Below are 19,978 nucleotides of genomic sequence, written 5' to 3'. Positions count from 1 at the left end.
CATAATTTATTTGTACAATATTTTATTCGCTATTTTATCATTTGAGATTTATTTTTATTTCAACATTAAAGCAGCTCAAGTTAATTGAGATATATCTTTTTTTGTGCATTTACACGCTAATATTATTTTTAATCAATAAAAGGGTGTAAACATATTCTACATATCAAAAAACAACATCTTTTTACAAATGGGCCTCTATTTTTTTGAAGAAAGTCAGGGGTCTTTGAGTTAACCTTGCAAAATTTCCACCCAACGTATGTGCCTGATGTGGATCTACACTTCCCAAATCCTGTCCGTTCGAAAGAGACAGAAAAAAAAAATAAAAAATAAAATCAAATAAAGAATTCAGAAAATCAAATCAATATCAAAAAATAAACACAGAAAATTAAAACACAGAATTCGACTAGGTTTCCTTTATTCTACCAAAGAAAAACAAAAAAGCATCCACTAACTAACGACCTCATTAAATTCAGTAGTTTCCGTTTTGAAAATTGACCTATTGCAGCATATTTTCAACTTTGACGCCAGGTTCTTATAAATAGCAAACATAGTCCAACTTGAGAAAAACATACCTTAATTCAGTATCCAGTAGTATATCAAAACCTAGGAGCTCATAACACTGGTACGTTGATTTGAGATTCTCATTACATAATCTATTGACAACACCTTCACCACTTACGACAGTTTTAATGACAAGATCCCGGATCCTCATTAATAATTCGTCAACATCTGCTCCTTCATTACGCAAATAATTCCAGAGAGATTTAAGGGTCCTGAAACAAAAACCGAACAGGTGATCTGAATGCACGTCATGAAACAAGGTCAAGCCTAGAATAAAATAGCCTAGCAAAGCCTAGCAAACAACATAATTTTCCTAACGGTTAAATTTTGTTCTCCTAAGTAATTTAACCACCGCATAAAACATACATAAAAAAGTCCAAAGATATATAAATTATATCCATACAAAATATAATCAAGTAGCCTCTATGCAGTTCAGTCTCCAATAGAAACAGTCTCCAACAAGTCTCTGTATTTGAGTAAATGAATACTTTCACCAACATTTTAGCTTTTTTCACGAAGGAAAAAGGAAATTTTCTGTCGGTACGGCATCTTAAGATCTTAGGGGATATAAACCCCTGAGGATTTGTGTTCCCCAGTAGGAAGAATTCTCCAGCTTCCAAAATGCATATAAGAAGAGTCAGATTTAACTTCCACTCGGTTTCACCAACCTTGCCCCCCCCCTAATTCCAATAGAGGTAAATTGAGGCTCTTAACCTCAATATTTGATGTCAGACAGTGCGTTAGACACTCCACGTTTGTTACCTATAACATTTAGAATCCCATACAAGTTTTGGACAGCCATTACTATTTCATTATGTAACTTGAATTGCAATTTTATCAAGAATCAGATGAACCCTAGGAACCCTTTTGTGACTAAAAGTATATTAGTTAAGATCCACTAATAAGTTTTTTTTTTATGGGATCTTTCCAGATAAACGCTAAAAATAGATAAACTTGTTATTTGAGTTTACCAATATAATGAGCTTGTACAACCGGTAATCTAATAAGAGACCTTACCATGTAGAAATGGTGGTTACCTGGGTTAAAAGAGTCTTTTCACGGAAGTTTCATTTTAATGTTGGTCATTTTAGATGATTATACGGGGCTTCGGCAGCTAAATTTCTCGTCACCCATTTAACAAAATATTTTCATTTTGGCGGATATTTGGTTCACTTCTCTTTTAGGTTAGAGTTGACGAACTCGTTTCTCCAGCCAGCACAATTGTGCTTAAAAAATAACTGAACTATTTTTGCACTGGGAAAACTAAACGGTATTCTTAGTTTTAGATATAAATTTCAAGGAGTAGTCTTTTTCTGAGCAATACATATAAAATTGCCACAAATACTCCAGGCCTACATCGACCATTGACAAATCTTGGCAAATAGTTATAATTAAGGTTTATTCTTTGGTACACGCTTTACACTTTCACATCTCTGAGCGCACTCCTCTCAGAAGACTCGTAGCTCTCCTCCGTTTGTTTGGATCAACCTTTACTATTACAACACGGACAAGTTTCCGACAGGAAAGGGAACCCAGCCTTTATGCCTTAACTCACAGAGCACATTTTCAGACCTTAAAATTTACTTCCAAAAAGGCAGAGGGAACTGGTCACAAATAAGTTAAGAATGTGTCAGGGCGGTTAGCACTAACATTACCCGACAGAGCTTTATATACCTAATAAATCTAGGCTATTCGACTTGGACTCTCTATTCAAGCCTAAAGTAAAAACTCTCCAAAAGCATAAAAAAGATCACGTATAAAATTATGAAAAATTCAAATAGGGTTTTTATTTTGAGCATAGCGAAAAAAAAAAGCGACAATGGTCAATAGTACATTTTCCAACCAAGCAGTCCTTGTTCAACAATATAGAAATTTACTCAATTCCAATACTTTGAAAAATTTCGATTTTCACGATTCATATTTATCACTATTAAACCCATTAGTTTGAATAAAAGAGGAATATAAAAAAAACAACAAATATAAATAGAAACAGATGAAAGCAAAAATATGAGAAAGAAAGTAAAAAAGACGACCTAGATAAAAGACCCTTGCTTACCACTTGCTCCCTTTGCATGCTCCAGCATCCTCGTTGTGAATATACTGATCACAATGTTTATTAATGCTATAATTTGTAAGATGGATGAAGTTATCTCCAAGACTAGTCATTTCGGAAGAATATTTCACTGCAAATATAAAATCCAATCACGAAATCAATTGCAAAGAGAACCAAATAAAAAAAAACAAGAGCTAAGAGCTCGTATGGCACTTGGGACGAGGTCGGAAGAGCCAAGAGCTCATGTGGCATAAGCTCTAGCAAAATTTTAAGAATCAATAGATTGCTTTAAAAGAAAAATCAGAGGCTTAATGCCGATCGGAATTAAAACTAAGAGCTCTGAGTCACGAGGTCCTTCTAAATGTCAAAATCCACGAACATCCGATCACCCACTCGTAAGTTAAAAATACCTCAATTTTTAATTGTTCCTCTCCCTTCAGCCCCCAAGATGATTGAATCAGGGAAAACGACTTCATCAAGTCAATTTGTGCAGCTCCCTGACACACCTACCAATTTTCATCGTCCTAGCACATCCAGAAGCACCAAACTCGCCAAAGCACTGAATCCCATCCCTTAACTCCCCCAAAGAGAGCGGATCCAGTCCGGTTACGTCAATCACGAATCTACGACATTTGTAAGTGTTTTCCAAGATTTCCGGCTTCCCGCTCCAACTCCCCCCAATCTCAACAGATCTAGTCAGGATTTGAAATAAGAGCTCTGAGACATAAGTTCCTTCTAAATATCAAATTTCAATAAGATCCGGTCACCCGATCTTAAGTTAAAAATACCTCAATTTTTCTAATTTTTTCAAATTAACAACCCGCAGCTCCCCCAAAGAGAACGAATCCGTTCCAATTATATGATTCACGTATCTATAACTTGTGCTTATTCTTTCCATCAAGTGTCATCCCGATGTCTCCACTCCAAGCGTTTTCCAAGATTTCCGGTTTCCCCCTCCAACTACCCCCAATGTCACTGGATCTGGTCGGGATTTAAAATGAGAGTTTTAAAGCACAAGATCCTTCTAAATATCAAATTTCATTAAGAAATAATCACCCGTTGGTAAGATACAAATACCTCATTTTTTCAAATTTTTCCGAATTACTCCCCCCCCCCTAACTCCACCAAAGAGAGCAGATACGGTCCGGTTATGTCAGTCAATTATCTTGGACTTTACCGTTTAAAGCGTTTTACAAGATTTCCGGTCCCCCCCAATGACACTGGATCTGGTCAGGACTTAAAATAAGAGATCTGAGTTACAAGATCCTTCTAAATATGAAATTTCATAAAGATCCGGTCATTTCTTCGTAAGTTAAAAATACCTCAATTTTTTATGATTTCTAATTTTTCAGAATTAACCCTCCCCCCCTCAATTCCCCCAAAGAGAGCGGATCCGTTCCGGTTATGTCAATCACATATCTAGGACTTGTGAATATTTTTCCCACCAAGTTTCATCCCGATCCCTCGGCTCTTAGCGTTTTCCAAGATTTTAGGCCCCCCAACTCCCCCCAATATCCCCGGATACGGTCGTGATTTAAAATAAGAGCTCTGAGACACGATAGCCTTCAAAACATCAAATTTCAATAAGATCCGATCACTTCTTCATTAGTTAAAAATACCTCATCTTTATTTTTCATAATTAGTTCCGGTTATGTCAATCACATATCTAAGACTTCTGCATATTTTTCCCACCAAGTTTCATCCCAATCCCTCCACTCTAAGCGGTTTCCAAGATTTTAGGTTTCCCCACCCGAACTCCCCCCAATGTCACCTTATCCGGTCGGGATTTAAAATAAGAGCTCTGAGACACGATATCCTTCCCAACATCAAATTTCATTAAGATCCGATCACCCACTCGTAAGTTAAAAATACCTCCTTTTTTCTAAGTTTTTCGATTTAACCGTCCTCCCACTCCCCCCAGATGGTCGAATCGAGAAAACGACAATGTCTAATTTGATCTGGTCTGGTTCCTGATACGGCTGCCAAATTTCATCGTCCTAGCTTACCTGGAAGTGCCTGAAGTAGCAAAACCGGGACAGAAAGACCAACAGAATTTGCGATCGCTATATGTCACTTGGTTAATACCAAGTGTCATAAGAAAACATATAAAAATCACTGGCAATTAACTTTAGTTTCAAATATTTAAACAAGAAAATGACTCATGTCTACCAGCAACAAAAAATCCCAACAATCAGCAGAATTTAGCCTCAACGATATTTTTAATTCTATGATGTGGTCAGTTTACGTTTTGTTTATAGTTTAGTTATTAGTTGCATTGTTCTTCCTAAAGAAAACTTGGCCATCCAAGTAACTTACTTACGCAATTCTAATGAGACAATTATCAAATGCACACCTAGACACGCCAGAGCAATAGGGATCCAAGGGCTAGACACGGGAATAGTGTTCAAAACTCTCTTAATATACTTAAAAGCGTTCCTCTCATTTAAGCTTTAAACACCTTTCCTTAAGCACAAACATATTCCTACTTGGAAAAATACTCTGTTTCCTCAAAAAAGAATTTAAACAGAATATTACGATCAAAGATTTTTGCAGCAGTTACCTTGCCTTATATTTTGCAAATTTCACCCTTCTGGAAATTATTAAATAGTCAAAATAAAGTTGTATTTGATCCTTTTGCTACTGTATAAGTATTGCTATTATAGTGCCACAAGATCGTGCCCAGGAGGGCCCAAAATATTTTCTCGGATCACAAAAAAAAGCATAATTCCTCCCCCCCCCCCTCTTCACCCAAACCAAAGTCCTGGATACGGCCTTGAAGGCCCTGCTTAGGCTATATGTGATCGAAATATCTAGACTTTTGTGCCCGTTTTCACTGTCTAAATAAACGGACTTAACCCTATTTGAGCGTCTATTTGTTTTTCCTCAAAATAAGGAAGAAGAACAAAAAAAAGCCATCACACGTTATGTGATTTGTAAAATTCATTAAACAAAATATTTATCAGTAAAAAAAAAAAAACTCAGTTCAGTGCCCCCTAAGAGCTTCGATCCAGGGAGTGCCGCCCCCTTGCTTGAAATGACAGGTAATAATAAATTTAGCCCTTAAGATGCTTATAACATGTAAAAGTGGCTAAGATTGTAGTACGTACTGAACCTGTAAAACTGCAAGTTGTGTATTTTTTTTTAATTCATTGTCTAAGAATGAAAAGAATAACCAAAAATTCATTATCATTAATAATAATTGAGTTCTGAAATACCCCCTCCCCTCTGGTCCGATCCTCTTCGTCATAAGCTACTGGTTAAATTTGTTGCGCGGAAGCAATATCTGACTTGGGTCGTTTTCCCGCTATAACCGAAGTTTTTCAAAAGCTATTCGACCAATTGAAAGTGCATTAATTTCCTGATAAATTCAAAAATTATGCACGGGCATATACAAAACGAAATTCAAATACAAAATTGAATTGAATTAACTTACTTCGAAAACCTATCATAAGCAAAGAGAAAGACAAAAAAAGAAAGAAAGATAAACGAGACACAAGAAAAAAAGATGAATAATCAACACAGCACTATATTTCACTAAATAGGCTATAGCAATCGTCTTCAGTAAAAATATTAAAGTGTTAAAATTAAAAGTAGCATATTTATACAAATCAAAATAATTAACTTTCGCTTCATTCACTAGTTTTTTTTTTTTTTTTTTTTTTTTTTTTTTTTTTTAGAGAGAACAATGAACAGATTATTTGTTCGTCATAGAAAGGCAGTCTGGCCTAGAAAAAGGATACCTAGTTTAAGGTATTACGTCGAAAACACTTTAAGGGAATATTTTTGTGAGCGTACCAAGTTAAGATGGAATTAAGTGCCTCTGCGACAAACTCCAGAACTATAAAAACATAATCAATTCAGTTTGGCTTTAGAACAGCTCATTTAGGAAATGAGAATAAATAAATATGAGTGCTACATCAAGAAGGTTATAATATTGTTTGATAAAGTTCCAGCCAATGTTAAAAAAAGAAACACTTACTGGATGCAAAACGAACAAGCCCATCTTCATAGAGATATATTTTAAGTGGATCAAAGCTGGTGATGAGCACATACATCCTTATATCAAATTTAGTTCCACTTATTAGGTACGGGTTGTTTTTGTATTCCTGTACGACGAGAGGTCGAGCAGATGACAGCTGATCCCACCGGTGAATCACTTTAATCCCCTGACCTCTTGCTGATGCAGGCTGCAAAAAAGAAGACACGTAATAATTATTTTTAAAATACATCTTGAGAACATGTCAAGAAACATCTATTTTCCATATGTCTCACTTATTTAAGACTTAGTTAAAATATAAAATCCTTTCCAAGACTTGAGAGTCGTCCATGCAACGTTTAAACACCCCCCCCCCCCAAAAAAAGGCATAACATTTGTCCATAATTTCACAAATCTTAAATATAATTTTTCTTTCTTGCGTTTTTTTTCCGAGGAAATCACAAGAGAAAAAACAAATGATTTTTAGTTCTTACTCTTTTTTAGGACTTTTTCATAGGAAAAGCATTTTAAAAGTAATTTGAATTTACCTAACACAGGCCGCGAAAAAGAGCAGGTTTTTTTTTTTTTTTTAAAGCAGCCTAAGCAGATGATCAAGTTAGGCTCTGTCATTATTTATTTTAGATTTATTTCAGGTTTATTTCTATGGAGTTTTTTTTTAGCCATTTAGGTTTTTTGTTTCTTTCTGATTTTTTGCCTTAGATTTTGCTGAAGAAAGCATGGTCAGATATCTCAAATATTCGCTCAAAGTTTCGTTTCAATCATATTCGAAAAATTTCATTTCGCAAAACTTCTTTTTTCACACGATTAACCTAACTATAGCTACTATTCTAATCAGAAAAACTTTTTTTTTAATTTTTATTCTGCTTACCCTCAAATTATAGATCAAATCCAAAGAAACCAAGATCTTTGATAAAAAATTAAGTTTAAAACACTTTAAATTTTTTTCAGTTCTGCACATAAATTTGATGAACATAAATGTTAGGTCATTCTTTATAATCTTACAAAGTAACAATAACCTTTGAAGAATTAGTCTGTTTTAACTTGAGACTATCTACAGAGCTGGTAAATCTCTACAATGACCAGTAGTACCTTACTTCAATCTCTACTTTCAAAATGATCAAAGCGACATTTTAAAATGTCATAACATTTCAATTACATGGAAAGCTAAAATTTATGTTTTTGGTATTTCATAACAGATATTAGAATTAATCTCATTTTTCTCTTCTTCTCACTTCTTTTTCCCTTTTTCTGACCAGTTTTTTCTTTCTTCTGATTAATTTTTGTTTTGCCATCAGTTATTGTTAGTTTTAGGTACTCGTTTGACTGATCATACATCAGACAATGAAAAAGAAGCTTGATTTTACTTTCAGGGGCTACGATGAAAGAAAGATTACGACAACTAGGCCACATTTTACGGATGAAGGATGACGGATTGCTTTTCGAACAAATATCTAGGTCTAGAAAGGTCGTCTCCAAATGGAAGGAAAAAGGTCATAAATAAACGATGAAGGAAATTACAGCTTCATAGGAGGGAGTAAATAGTGAAGATTTGATGATACTGTAATGAGAAGCATTCGAAGCTTGGCCTCCGATGGCTTAGTCCTGCTGTGAATTGTTAATCATAGTGCGAGTTATTGTTAGTGTGCATATATTTGGTTTCATCTTTAACCACGTTTCTTCGATAAAACAATCGACTACAGAAATCTACAGACCTGCTCTAGCCGAAACAAGCCTAGTCAAAGTTCTGCATAGTCTATCAAGTAAGTGTCAATTTCTTTGTTGTTGCCCCAACGACCCCCCCCCCCGAAAAAAATAGAAAAGAAGCATTACATTAAATGATAACTGAAGGATGACGAATTGCCAAAGTTGGTGCTAAACGAAAACCAAGTGGTCTCCGAATGAAAAGAAAAGACAATAAATTAATGATTTGAACTTCTTATGAGGGGGTAAAGAGCGGAGCTTTAAACAGATTACAATGAGGAAAGTGCACAGTTGTGTTGTAATCAGGGGAGCTTGGTCTTGGAGGGAGTTATTTGTAGTAGTAGTTATTGTTAGTGCACGTATATTTAGTTTCATCTTTAACCACGTTTCTTCAATAAAACAATCGACTACAGCAATCTACAGACGCGCTCTAGCAGAAATATTCTAGTCAAAGTTCTGAATAGTCTATCAAGTGAGAGTGTCAATTTCTTTGTTATTGTCCCAACGACCCCTCCCCCGCCCCCCAAAAAATAAATATAGAAAAGAAGCATTAAATTGAATAATAATTGAAGGATGACAAATTCTCAAAGTTGGTACTAAACGAAAACCAAGTCGTCTCCGAATGAAAAGAAAAGACAATAAATTGATATTTGAAGGTAATTTGAACTTCTTAGGAGGGGGTAAAGAATGAAGCTTGGAACAGATTGCAATGAGGAAAGTGCACAGCTGCGTTGTAATCAGGGGGGCTTGGTCTTGGAGGAAGTTGTTTGTAGTAGTAGTTATTGTTAGTGCACGTACATTTGGGCTCAGCTCCAACTCCGTTTTTTTTTCGATAAAACAATCTAGAAAACCAAACACACAGGACACCCCTGCTCTCAAACTACCATAGAAAGAAGAAAACAAATTTTACTTTCTGTCACACACTTTTAAAATTTATTTTTGCACAGTAGCCTCATTACTGACGAAACTATAATTCTGCAGCCATAATCAAGAAAATTAATGGTTCTAGTTTATTTAATCTTAAGTTATTTTTGAGAAAATCGAAAAATAATACGTAAAATTAGTCACGCTCTGCAGGCGCTCAGTTTAGATGAAAGATTTTATGGTTAGGTTAGTAATAAAATCTAGGGTAAATATATTACAAGCGACATTTTCACACTACGCCTTTTAATTATCCAAATTTTCCAGGATTGCACACTTTTATTAAGCGAATATTTAGAAGCGTAGAAACGAGTGTCTTTAATATTCCAAACTAGATAATTTAGGTAACTGTCAATATATGCTTTACTTACCGGCTTTATAATCCATGGTACATCAGAGGAAGTTTTCTTCCATGCTTTCCGTAAAGATTTTAAATCATACGGTAGAACATACGTTTGTGGCAGGAAGCCAAATCTAAAAAAAAAACAATTAAAAATAATAAATGTAGACAGGGAGGGGGTAGATGAAAGCTGAAAATGTGTTTTTATGCCACTGTTTGATATTTTTCTGGATGTTGTTCATTAATACAGATAAAGAATGCAGGGGAGATACAATAAACCCATATTCCTGCGAAAAATATTTTACCCCTTCCCCTCCATCCTAAATTTTATTCAAAAAATACATTTAAGCAGTTTTTTGCGCAAAACTATGGCTGCTACGTTAGTTAACTAAAAAATTGTACCCAATTTTGCCCAAAATTTAACACACATTCGACATCCAAGTCCTCAGCAGAAAAACTGAAAAATAACCTTAGATGTTTTACTAGAATTAACTCTTTAGAAAATTTTCTCGGGTTGTAGCGGTAGCTAGTAACCTATTAAGAGACGGTTATGTCCCATACTAAGAAATATAACAGCTCATAACTCCCAAGCACGATATTCTGCATCGACGGCACTTTTTTTCTTTCCATTTTTCTCGGCAGCTAGTGGGGCACTGGAAAATCATAGAAAGCTCTTTAATGAATCTTTTTAAAGGAAATTGCAACATTTAGTGCCTTTTGGGGTTAACAAAAAGTAGTTTTTTTTTAAAATAGTAAATCAATTTTTTACGGAAAACTTCATTTTCGTATGACACTTGAGTAACAAATGTTAACAACATCATCTTGCATACGAAGGTCACAATAGGATTTTATTTTTATATTAAATAACGAACTCTAGTCCATAGTAACTAAAATATTAAAAAAATTTATCATAGAAATTATAATAAACAACGAACGATTGCTTAAAGTAATTGAAAGATTAATTAATAGTAGTAGCCTCAGCTTTAGTGGTAGTAATGTCATCAATAAACTTTTCTAGGGTACGGTGCCAAAATGGTCTTACTTAGAAGCTTGATTCTCTGAGGTTCGTCTCTTAAAATTCAAACTAAGAAATAGCAGTAGGCTTTTCCTGTTTGTAATTTATCTTTGAAAATTATATAAAGGATTGGTCTATTTAATTATAAATGACGATTACGTAAGTCTCATCGGTATCATAGCAGTAGAGATGTTATGTAACAGGCACCATAAACCATAAAAATTTGATTTCAACAAAATCTTTGGTAACGATCTAGCTTAACAATAGTAGCTTCACTGGTTATCAATAAATTAGCTACTTGTGTCTGTTGGTTTGTAACAGCAGTATGTAAAGCGTAAATCTATTTGTGAGGCCTGTACAGAGAAGTAGCGAATTAGTATCAACCCTATGCTTTAAAAGGTCTTCGGCAATCTTGAAATATCCATTTTCAACAACAGCATGCAACAATGCAGTGTTATTTGCATTTTCTGTGTTTACACTAAGACCTTATTCTAGAAGAGCTTCAACAACCTGTTTAAACATTCGAGCCTTACCATGGACTGCAATTTATAGAAAGTGTTTGTTACTCTGATTATTAATGTCAGGGCTATTATTAAAAAAATATCCGCGGTCGTTAAATTAAAGCTTTCAATAAAAAGGTTTTGTATAATTTTGCCATTTTTATCGCGATTGTCAACTTTAGCTTCATCCTGTAAAAGAAGCTAGACAACAGTTTTTTTTTGTTATTCATAACCACAAGATAAAGAGGGGTGTGGCTATCTTTCTCTCTAATATTAACACAAGCACCTTGGTCCAAAAAGAAGCTTGAAAACTTTCTGTATTGCTATTTTGAACAGCGCAGTGCAGTGGCGTATATGCCTTCCGCCATTTTGAAGTATATACACAATCATGCGCTCCGTATTTAATAAGATAATCAACAGATGGCGAGGATCCCGACGAAGCTGCTAAATGATGTGCACTTGTACCATCACTTTTTCTTATATTTACATCAGCACCAGACTTTAAAAGACATTCGACAGTTGTTGAGTATTCAAATTCATGTTGTTGAGTATTCTAATTCAAATTCATGATGAGTATTCATGATTTAAACGAACAAAAATGAAAAAAAAAAAAAAAAAAAACAACATTATCTGAACTTAAATGTTTTCAAAGAAAAGCAAAGATCATTATTAAATCTAAAACACACGGAAAAAAGCCCATGTTTAACCCTTTAAATGTTATATGTCTTTTAGCCTTTCCTGAAAACAAATATATTTTAAACAGTTTTTCTGTTTTTATTTTAACATTGAAAACAATCTAAAATTGCCCCCACCCCATTCCACCAAATTCTTTCTTTTATATACCATTGCATTCCAAACAATCAATCTTGTTTGATCAGTTGGATACGCAGTAACCAAATTTGATACGCAGTCTTGCATTGGAGATCGACTTTTCCTGAGGGGATTATGAAGATACTTGAATTTGAGGGGATTATCCAAACAAGGAATGCATTGAATATGCTATACACTTCTTTGATTTAAAGGACAATTTTTTCAAATTCTTTAGCTTTGATCTTCCATTAGAGCTCACATTTCCTGAGGGGATTATGAGGATACTTGAACTCGGACTCGGAGTTTCATGAAAGGGATTGCCTAGACAGAGAATGCACTGAGTATTCTATATACTTCTTTGATTTAAAGCAACAATTTGTTAAAATTATTTAGCTTTCATCTTGTATCAGAGCTCCCTGAGGGGATTATGAGGATACTTGAACTCGGAGTTTCTTGAAGGGATGCTATACGCTTCTTTGATTTAAAGGAAAATTTGATCAAATTCTTTAGCTTTGATCTTCCATTCGAGCTCATCATTTCCTGAGGGGATTATAAGGATACTTGAACTCGGGCTCAGAGTTTCTTGAAGGGATCTAAAACTTGAAGGGGATTGCCTGAGAATACTATGAGTATGCTACACGCTTCTTTGATTTAAAGGACAATTTGTTCAAATTCTTTAGCTTTGATCTTCCAATAGAGCTCATCATTTCCTGAGGGGATTATGAAGATACTTGAACTCGGACTCGGAGTTTCTTGAAAGATTATAAAACTTGAAGGGGATTGCCTACACAGTGAATACACTGACTATGCTATACACTTCATTGATTTAAAATGCGATTGGGTCAAAACTTTAGTTTTGATCTTGCATTTGTGCTCGGCATTCGACCTTATGATGCACTTAAGCGTCCGGCAGTAATTCATCTAGGGTTCTCAATAAAAAATAATGATGAATGAAAATTAGATTGGATAATGAACTTCTATATTACATTTTGGACCTGACATAGTGACACATCTTTAAAAAAAAAAGCATCATAAAAGATGGCAAAGTTGATTCAGATAAAAGATACTAACTCATTGACACCAAATTTGACTTCCAATTTACGTATATTTCGCCACAGACGATCTTTCCTTCCGATTTGAAACGTGCCTGGGAAATGATTAATTTTTTGAGTTGCTTTGAGACTACTAAATTCAATAGACTTCATATGTTTTCCCCACATGCCCATCCAATCTTTACTCTCTGAAAAGAAGAAAAAGAAGGTAGTTCAGTTATGATAAAACCTAGCACTGACGTATTCGACTTTTCAGCAAGATTTCCTCGGGATTACCCATTCTGAAATTTTCAGAATAAATCTTTGAGTTAGGGTAGAAAATATAAGTTCTTCAAATTGGCAGTTTGTACAGAATATTGGAACAAGAAATAGTACCTTATGGGAGTATCACTTTTTGTGAATAAAAACAGGTAATTATTTTATCTACGACATTGGTCGACATTCACCTTTTATAATAGAATGATCTTGAATATTTCCATACGTTTTAATGCATGCATTGAAATATTTCAGGGAATTTCGAGGTTTCCCACAAATTTATTCCGAAAAAGAAAAAAAATCCACTTTTTACAAAACCGCTGGTTTCTCGTTAAACTCATATGGGAACCAAGTTTTTGCTGAGCTAAAAAATAATGATTAAAGCCTGGTATTTGCCTCATCTACGGAAAAAGAGCTATCTTCAAAAAAACTAAATATATATCTTTTCCATCCACAATGTCTTTTTCCTGGTCAATTCCACCATTTATAGGATGGAATTTTCGAAAAACAAAAGTTATTTGTCAATTGATTTAATTCAGAGAAAGATCTGCTTACCTACTGATTGAAGGTGTAAAAATATCATCCCAATTATGAGAAGTAATGAACATAATCTTCTTCGCAGTTGGTCGTTTTTGGAGAGAAAATCTCAATCGAACCCTGCGAATAACTGGTCGGTCAAAAGCCTCTTTAAATTCAACTTGGCGATAAAATCCCAACACGTACACGTCCTTCGTTAGACGAATTGCCGAAAAAAGCCGCCCATATTGTCCTGGACTTGCAAAACTTATCAGGCACCACTCCAGAGGGATCCACGGTAAGAATAACAAGCCATGCTATAGCACCGCCAAAAAGTGCTCCTTTAAACGAACAGTTCTAAATTGTGCCGGCCTCTAATGGTCCATCTACTCACCTTCTTTAGACGAGCTTTTCGTTCTCGGTCAAGGCTTTTCAGGGCTACGCGAACAGGCACATTGGCTCGAAAATCACTCTGGTTGCCATACAAAAGAAACACAAATGAAGCCATGCTTGAAAAACAAATTTCTTCGATACTAAACACCCCACAGAAAGCCTGGTGATTAAAGTAAGTAATAAATGACCGATATGTGGACACTTTTGATGCACCTGGCACCATGGAATTCCCTTTTTGGGAAAAGAGTCAACTGTGAACAAAAACAAAACTAAGTTGTTCCTCAAATTCAATTTAACCGCTATATGTTGAAATTTGGAATGCTTATACTTTTCTTGAAATTAACCAGGATATTGAAACAGTAAATACAAAACTCTGAAGCAAAAATATGAATTAGAGACACATTCGGAAGTGGGAAACACATCTCTACAGTCGTGTCAGCAAACATGGGTATTGGGGATCCCTGGGATCTATTCCAAGGACCCTATTTGGGAAAAACAAAGAACAATAACCCAAAATTGCCCACTTCTGGATTTTCAATCTTTACCGATATCAAACAATCTTTAAGACCTGTGTGCACACGTGCGAGAATTGTTCAAAGCGGGTTCTAGTTTCTCCTACTTATAGATGTATGATATACCCTGGTATGGTATCAATATACGTTCGGGCTAGCCTCTCGACCAATATGATTTGCAAGATAAAGGTCAAAATCATGCTCTTTTTTCTGCTTTCTTTCAATATTTTATGTTCCTATTGAAAAATATATATGGAATATACTAAAAAAAAATAATTAGCGTATGAAATTAAAAGGAAAGTAATCCAAACAAACAGAAGACAATAAAGCAATTAACAGTTACCTAAAAGGAATTTCTACATAAAACTCCGCTTGTTTTAAATTAAAATGCAGGCATTGAACTTAAATTTAACAGACAGTCACAAACTTTTGAAAAGTCGTCATCGTTATTCATAGCTTAAGTCATCATAACTAAATAAATTCAAAACAGAAATAAAAATGAAAAACAAACAGAAAAGGCTAAAAAAAAAAAAAATGAAAACCAGATAGGAGAGCAAAAACAATGATAAGTTCGCAACCAGCAGAACTGCAATAAATTCATGTATTTCAACAAGAAAACATTTGTCGCTTATTTTATGTATTTTTTTCAACAAGAAAACATTTATCGCTTATTTTATGTATTTTTTTTCTATTTAAGCTATAGCTTATTGGAATATCACATTTTTATTCCAAGATCTTCTTTTACTTAGGCTGGACGCTATTCTTGGTACAAGCCTAGAATTGAGAAGGGCTATTGAGAAGGAAACATGTTAAGAAAACAATTCTTACTTCGTAATATGCAGAAAAATCGCAACTAATAAATATTGAAAATGTTTCCACTATACTTCACCCCGACCACCTCCCTAATGTGCAAATATATAGCCCCAATGATATATTTTCCAAGCATTTCACCATGCGTCATTCTTGTTTCAACCTGTGTTCCCTTAAATTGAACCAACGCTGACAAAACCAACAAACAGAAAAACACACGGGAAACATACAATTTGAGCTATATTTCGCATATTAGAGGAGGGGGCCAGGGTAAGGTACAGTGGAATCGCTTTCGAATTGTGTTAGCTATAATTTTTCTTAATGTTACGAAGTAAGAATTGTTTCTTAACATGTTTCCTTATCAATAGCCCTACTTCTAGAGTTACACCTTATTCTTCCCTTTTTCCTATGTTTTTGTTGTTTTGTGACTAACGATTGTCCAATTCAATGCTTTTTTCATTGCTTTGAAGAATGGTTTACAGAGGTATTTGCGAAAATAAATAAATTCCTTTCAATTTTTCACTAGCTGTATACTATCCTCGGTTTTTTCTTAATCTTATTTTTTATCTATTAAGAACCAAATTTCTTAGCCTACCAAACAAGTAATTGTTCACCTCTTTAAATCAACATAAATAATTAATTGTTTCGATTAAACTGCGTTGTCACGGATAGTCGTTTAGATGCTTCAAGATAGCCAGAGCAATTAAAGCCTCTTTCAAACGAATTAATGAAATACACTACGTCACTCAGCAAGTAAATAAATTTTCCAAAAAATTATTTAAGGTAATTTAGGACCGTTGCTTGGAAAGCAGTTAGGCTTTATTTTCTATAAATGAATAGCATCACCTGAAATCTAGTAAATTCTCAAATATGAAACATCGTGGATATTATATTTAAACATTAACAATAATAGTAATAGATTACTTTTTCCTCATTAAACAAATTTTTAAAAAAATGAGAGTAGTTACAGAAAAAAAACAACTAAAAAAACGACAAACAAGCAACTTTGCAAAAATCGTAGCAAAAAGAAAACTGAAGAAAAAAGAAAACTTCAACAACATAGGAATCGTGCAATGAGCATAATAAGCCTCTAAAAACAATCTGTTATAGACTGATTCATGTTATCCGACCCAGCGCAATCGTTTGAAACAAGATGAAATTCTTCTCAAAAATTGATTATCAAGTAAAAATCAAAAGCTTAGCAGAAACGTTTTAATTTGCTATTTTATGAACTGGCTGTATTTCAAGCTTTTACTTGGGCAGTCACAAACTATGCAATCTATGAATTCTGTCTCAGCTAACTATCGGTGCTAACTTTATAGTGTAGCGTTTACAGAAATTTGACATTATTCACCAAATCATAATAAAATAGTCATTAGAAAATAGTCAATTAATTAATTTTTACCTGATTTACTTTTGATAAGGCGAAATCCTGTTGACTTTAAAGCTTCTCGAACGACTAGAGGAGTTATTGTACTTAATTTCCATTTCATATTTTTGGCAAGATCCTGAGGCAAATCAGCACCTAGAAAAGAAAAAAGCCAATCCCACTCAAATGAGGGGAAAAAAAAAAGAGAGAGAGAGAGAGAGAGAGAGAGAGAGAGAGAGAGAGAGAGAGAGAAAGCGAGACTAGATTACATTTTGCTTTCTAGAAGGGGACTCGTTTGTGAATAGCCTCAACTGCAAAACTCAATTTAATTATTTTGGCCTTTAGTCTTCAATTTTTGTTCACTTTTTTCCTCTTATTTCTTTGATCTTATTCTTCGTTTCTTTACTTTTCTTTACTTCCCTTTTTAGAGCACAGAAGACGAACCGTGAGCATCGTTCTACAGTATCATTTATCGGACATATTTTTTTTTTTTTTTTTTTTATAACATACGTTTTTATTATTCACATCTACGTTAGACATGTGCCAGGGAAAGTCGCCAATCAAGTGTTCCTAAGTTCTACATCTTTATACAATTCTCCACTACAATTTTTACAAGAACAGTTTTTAAATCAAATTTGTACTTTTCCTCAAAAAATGCAGGCAAGAAAAAGAAAAGAGACGCCTTGAGAGAAAGAAAAAGACATTGAAAGAAAGGAGGAGCAGTGGCAAAAAGTGAGAAACAACAAAATACAAATCATCAAGAGACACGAAACCAATTATAAGCTAAAAACGAACCTACCAGCTTTTGAGCGACACCTTTCTTTTCATAGGCATGATTTCAAACTGCTTTTTATGAATAGCTTTAGGTGGCCATATATAATATTAACAACTTTATAAAGACATTCAAATTATTATAAGAGGGTTTTAGTGTGTTTTTACCCTAGAGTAATTCTTTTAACGATTCTAGTGTAAAAAAGAATATACATAAAAATATTTTTCAAGTTAACGGGCTTCAACCGACCTCTCAGAAAATATCCTAGCGAAAATCGTTAATGAATTGTTGAACAGTAACTTCAATTTTTTTTTTTTTTTGTTGGCTCGGAGGAGCTCCAACTAAGCTAACGAGGGATGACATCATATTTACTAGCTTTCTTCTATGGCATCATAGTCAAATGACAAGAAACTTACCTATAATTCTGGAGTTTCTTTGTCTAAATTTTTAATTTGGATTAAAAATTTTATTAAAAACCTGCACTTGATAGCACGAAAAGTATTCACCAAAACTGCGGGGCTATATATTGAACACAAACACCTAAACAGTAATTAAAAAAATTTGATAAAAGAATAAAAACAGTTATTTGGGATAGTTACCTCTTTCTTCAGCAGGTGGGAAATATATAAAAGGAGGTAAATTTGAAAATCGACTAACACGAACAACAGCTCTTCTAGGTCTAGTGTCCTCCTCACCTAAAAACAAATTAACACTAAAAAAGAAAAAATTCAAGTTTGGAACGAACTATTTATAACTGACAACTCTGAAGTTAATATAAGTAATGTAACCAGAATCAGCAGAAAATTATATATTCTTCTACCAACACAACCTCCTCCCTAAAGCCAAAAATTTTCAAATTTCCCCTTTTTCTCAATTTTCCGACAAAAGAAATAATTTAACACACTGAGAGTCTAACTTTTTTCTCACACTACAACACAAAATCAACATTTTTCAGCTTTTATTCTTTGACATCCATATTTTCGCGCGTTTCATCGTTTTTTATCGATAGGTTGTCATGGGAGAGGTATTGAGCAAGTCATAAAAGCTAACATTATTTCTTACTTTAATGAATTGAAGAGAGACAAGATGATGTGTCTACCTTTCCACCAGTACTACCGTATTGTATTGTATCGGATTAACGACGCTTCTTGACTACTAAGGTCCCTGCGTCGGCCTTGCAGTGCATTCCTGCAGCATGATTCGATCTCTGGGTCCCGTAATACCAGTACTACCGTATATTATTGACGTGATACCTTCAAAAAGAACGCTAATTTTTCCTCAGCGGATTCATAGTCAATGCAAGGGAAGCTTCCGTCAGCAGCTGCATCTGTCACGGCTTTCCAGATTTTCAGTAAGGAGTCTTTAGTTCCAAGAAAATCTTATCGGCTCAACTGTGGAAATCTTTTAATATGGGTGCAAGAAATACTCATATGAAGCTGTCATAAAATTAACGTCCATGCATTAGAAAACCTTACTGCAAGGGGTTCTAGTTTCCATTTACAGAAATGTGAAATTTAATAATTTTTGCCAGAATGAAAAAATTTTTAATGCATCTTTATTCGTTCTGTTTTTCTTTTTGTGTGTGTATGTGTGTGTGTGTGTGTTTTTTTTGTTTGTTTTTTTTGTCAGGGTGATCGTATCGAACCAATGGTCATATAAAATCAGGAGAGGCCTTGTTCGAACGAAAATTACACTTCTGGTTAATCCTACCTCTGTTTATAGTGGTTTCTCCTTTATTTCAAGTTTGATTTGATTATTGTTTGTACTTTCCGTCGTTTTAGATCTCACTATTCATTGGTAATGATTTGTGTTTGTTATTAGGCAGAGTTAATCGTCTTTAATTAACTTTATTTTTTCCATTAGTTAATAAAAAAGAAATATTTCAGAACTTTACTCTGCAAACAAATTAATATTTGGGCTTACTACTTATATTTCGCACAAAACTTCGCAACAGATTTTAATAATAGTTGAGCTATAGAACTTTGGATGAATGGGCTGGAGGAAATTCATTTAAATAAATGGATTGAAAATTTGCATAATTTCTGGAAAGCGATACTGACCCACTTATGTTACAACACTGAATATAGACGAATGTCGAGCGACAATTTCGTTTCAAATATCTTATTTAATATATCTGATTAAGAAATATTATTAAGACATGATTTTTACTTCAAAAAAAAAAGAAAAAACAAATTATTCAAAGTAAATGTTAGAGTCATTAAAAGTATTTGGATATCGAACTAACTAAAGGAAACTATGTGAAACTTTCTCTGAAACTTTCAAGTTACTACCTAAATCAATTCTTGAGATACGCTCTTTTGACAATGTACATGCACGTAGCGTCTTTAGATTTAGTTCAAATTTTCCCTCATAGTTGTAAATTTGTCCGTAGGGAGGGAAG

The 19,978-nt window shown here is 34.1% G+C and overlaps 1 protein-coding gene across 10 annotated transcripts in view; it reads right to left on the bottom strand.

The window, feature by feature from the left end:
• Positions 1–19,978, bottom strand: part of LOC136026353 (tubulin monoglutamylase TTLL4-like) — a 64,042-nt gene that overhangs the window by 17,306 nt on the left and 26,758 nt on the right. For all 10 annotated transcript variants that reach the window (XM_065702873.1, XM_065702879.1, XM_065702875.1 and 7 more), the window contains exons 6-12: positions 18,177–18,272; positions 16,842–16,961; positions 12,970–13,138; positions 9,605–9,707; positions 6,594–6,801; positions 2,618–2,744; positions 573–773 (exon numbers count right to left, since the gene is read on the bottom strand). In XM_065702873.1, the coding sequence (XP_065558945.1) occupies positions 573–773; positions 2,618–2,744; positions 6,594–6,801; positions 9,605–9,707; positions 12,970–13,138; positions 16,842–16,961; positions 18,177–18,272 (1,024 nt within the window). The remainder of the gene's footprint in view (positions 1–572; positions 774–2,617; positions 2,745–6,593; positions 6,802–9,604; positions 9,708–12,969; positions 13,139–16,841; positions 16,962–18,176; positions 18,273–19,978) is intronic.

This window comes from Artemia franciscana, chromosome 4 (assembly GCF_032884065.1).
Source record: "Artemia franciscana chromosome 4, ASM3288406v1, whole genome shotgun sequence".
Classification (NCBI taxonomy): domain Eukaryota; kingdom Metazoa; phylum Arthropoda; class Branchiopoda; order Anostraca; family Artemiidae; genus Artemia; species Artemia franciscana.
This window is presented reverse-complemented; position numbering and strand designations above follow the sequence as displayed.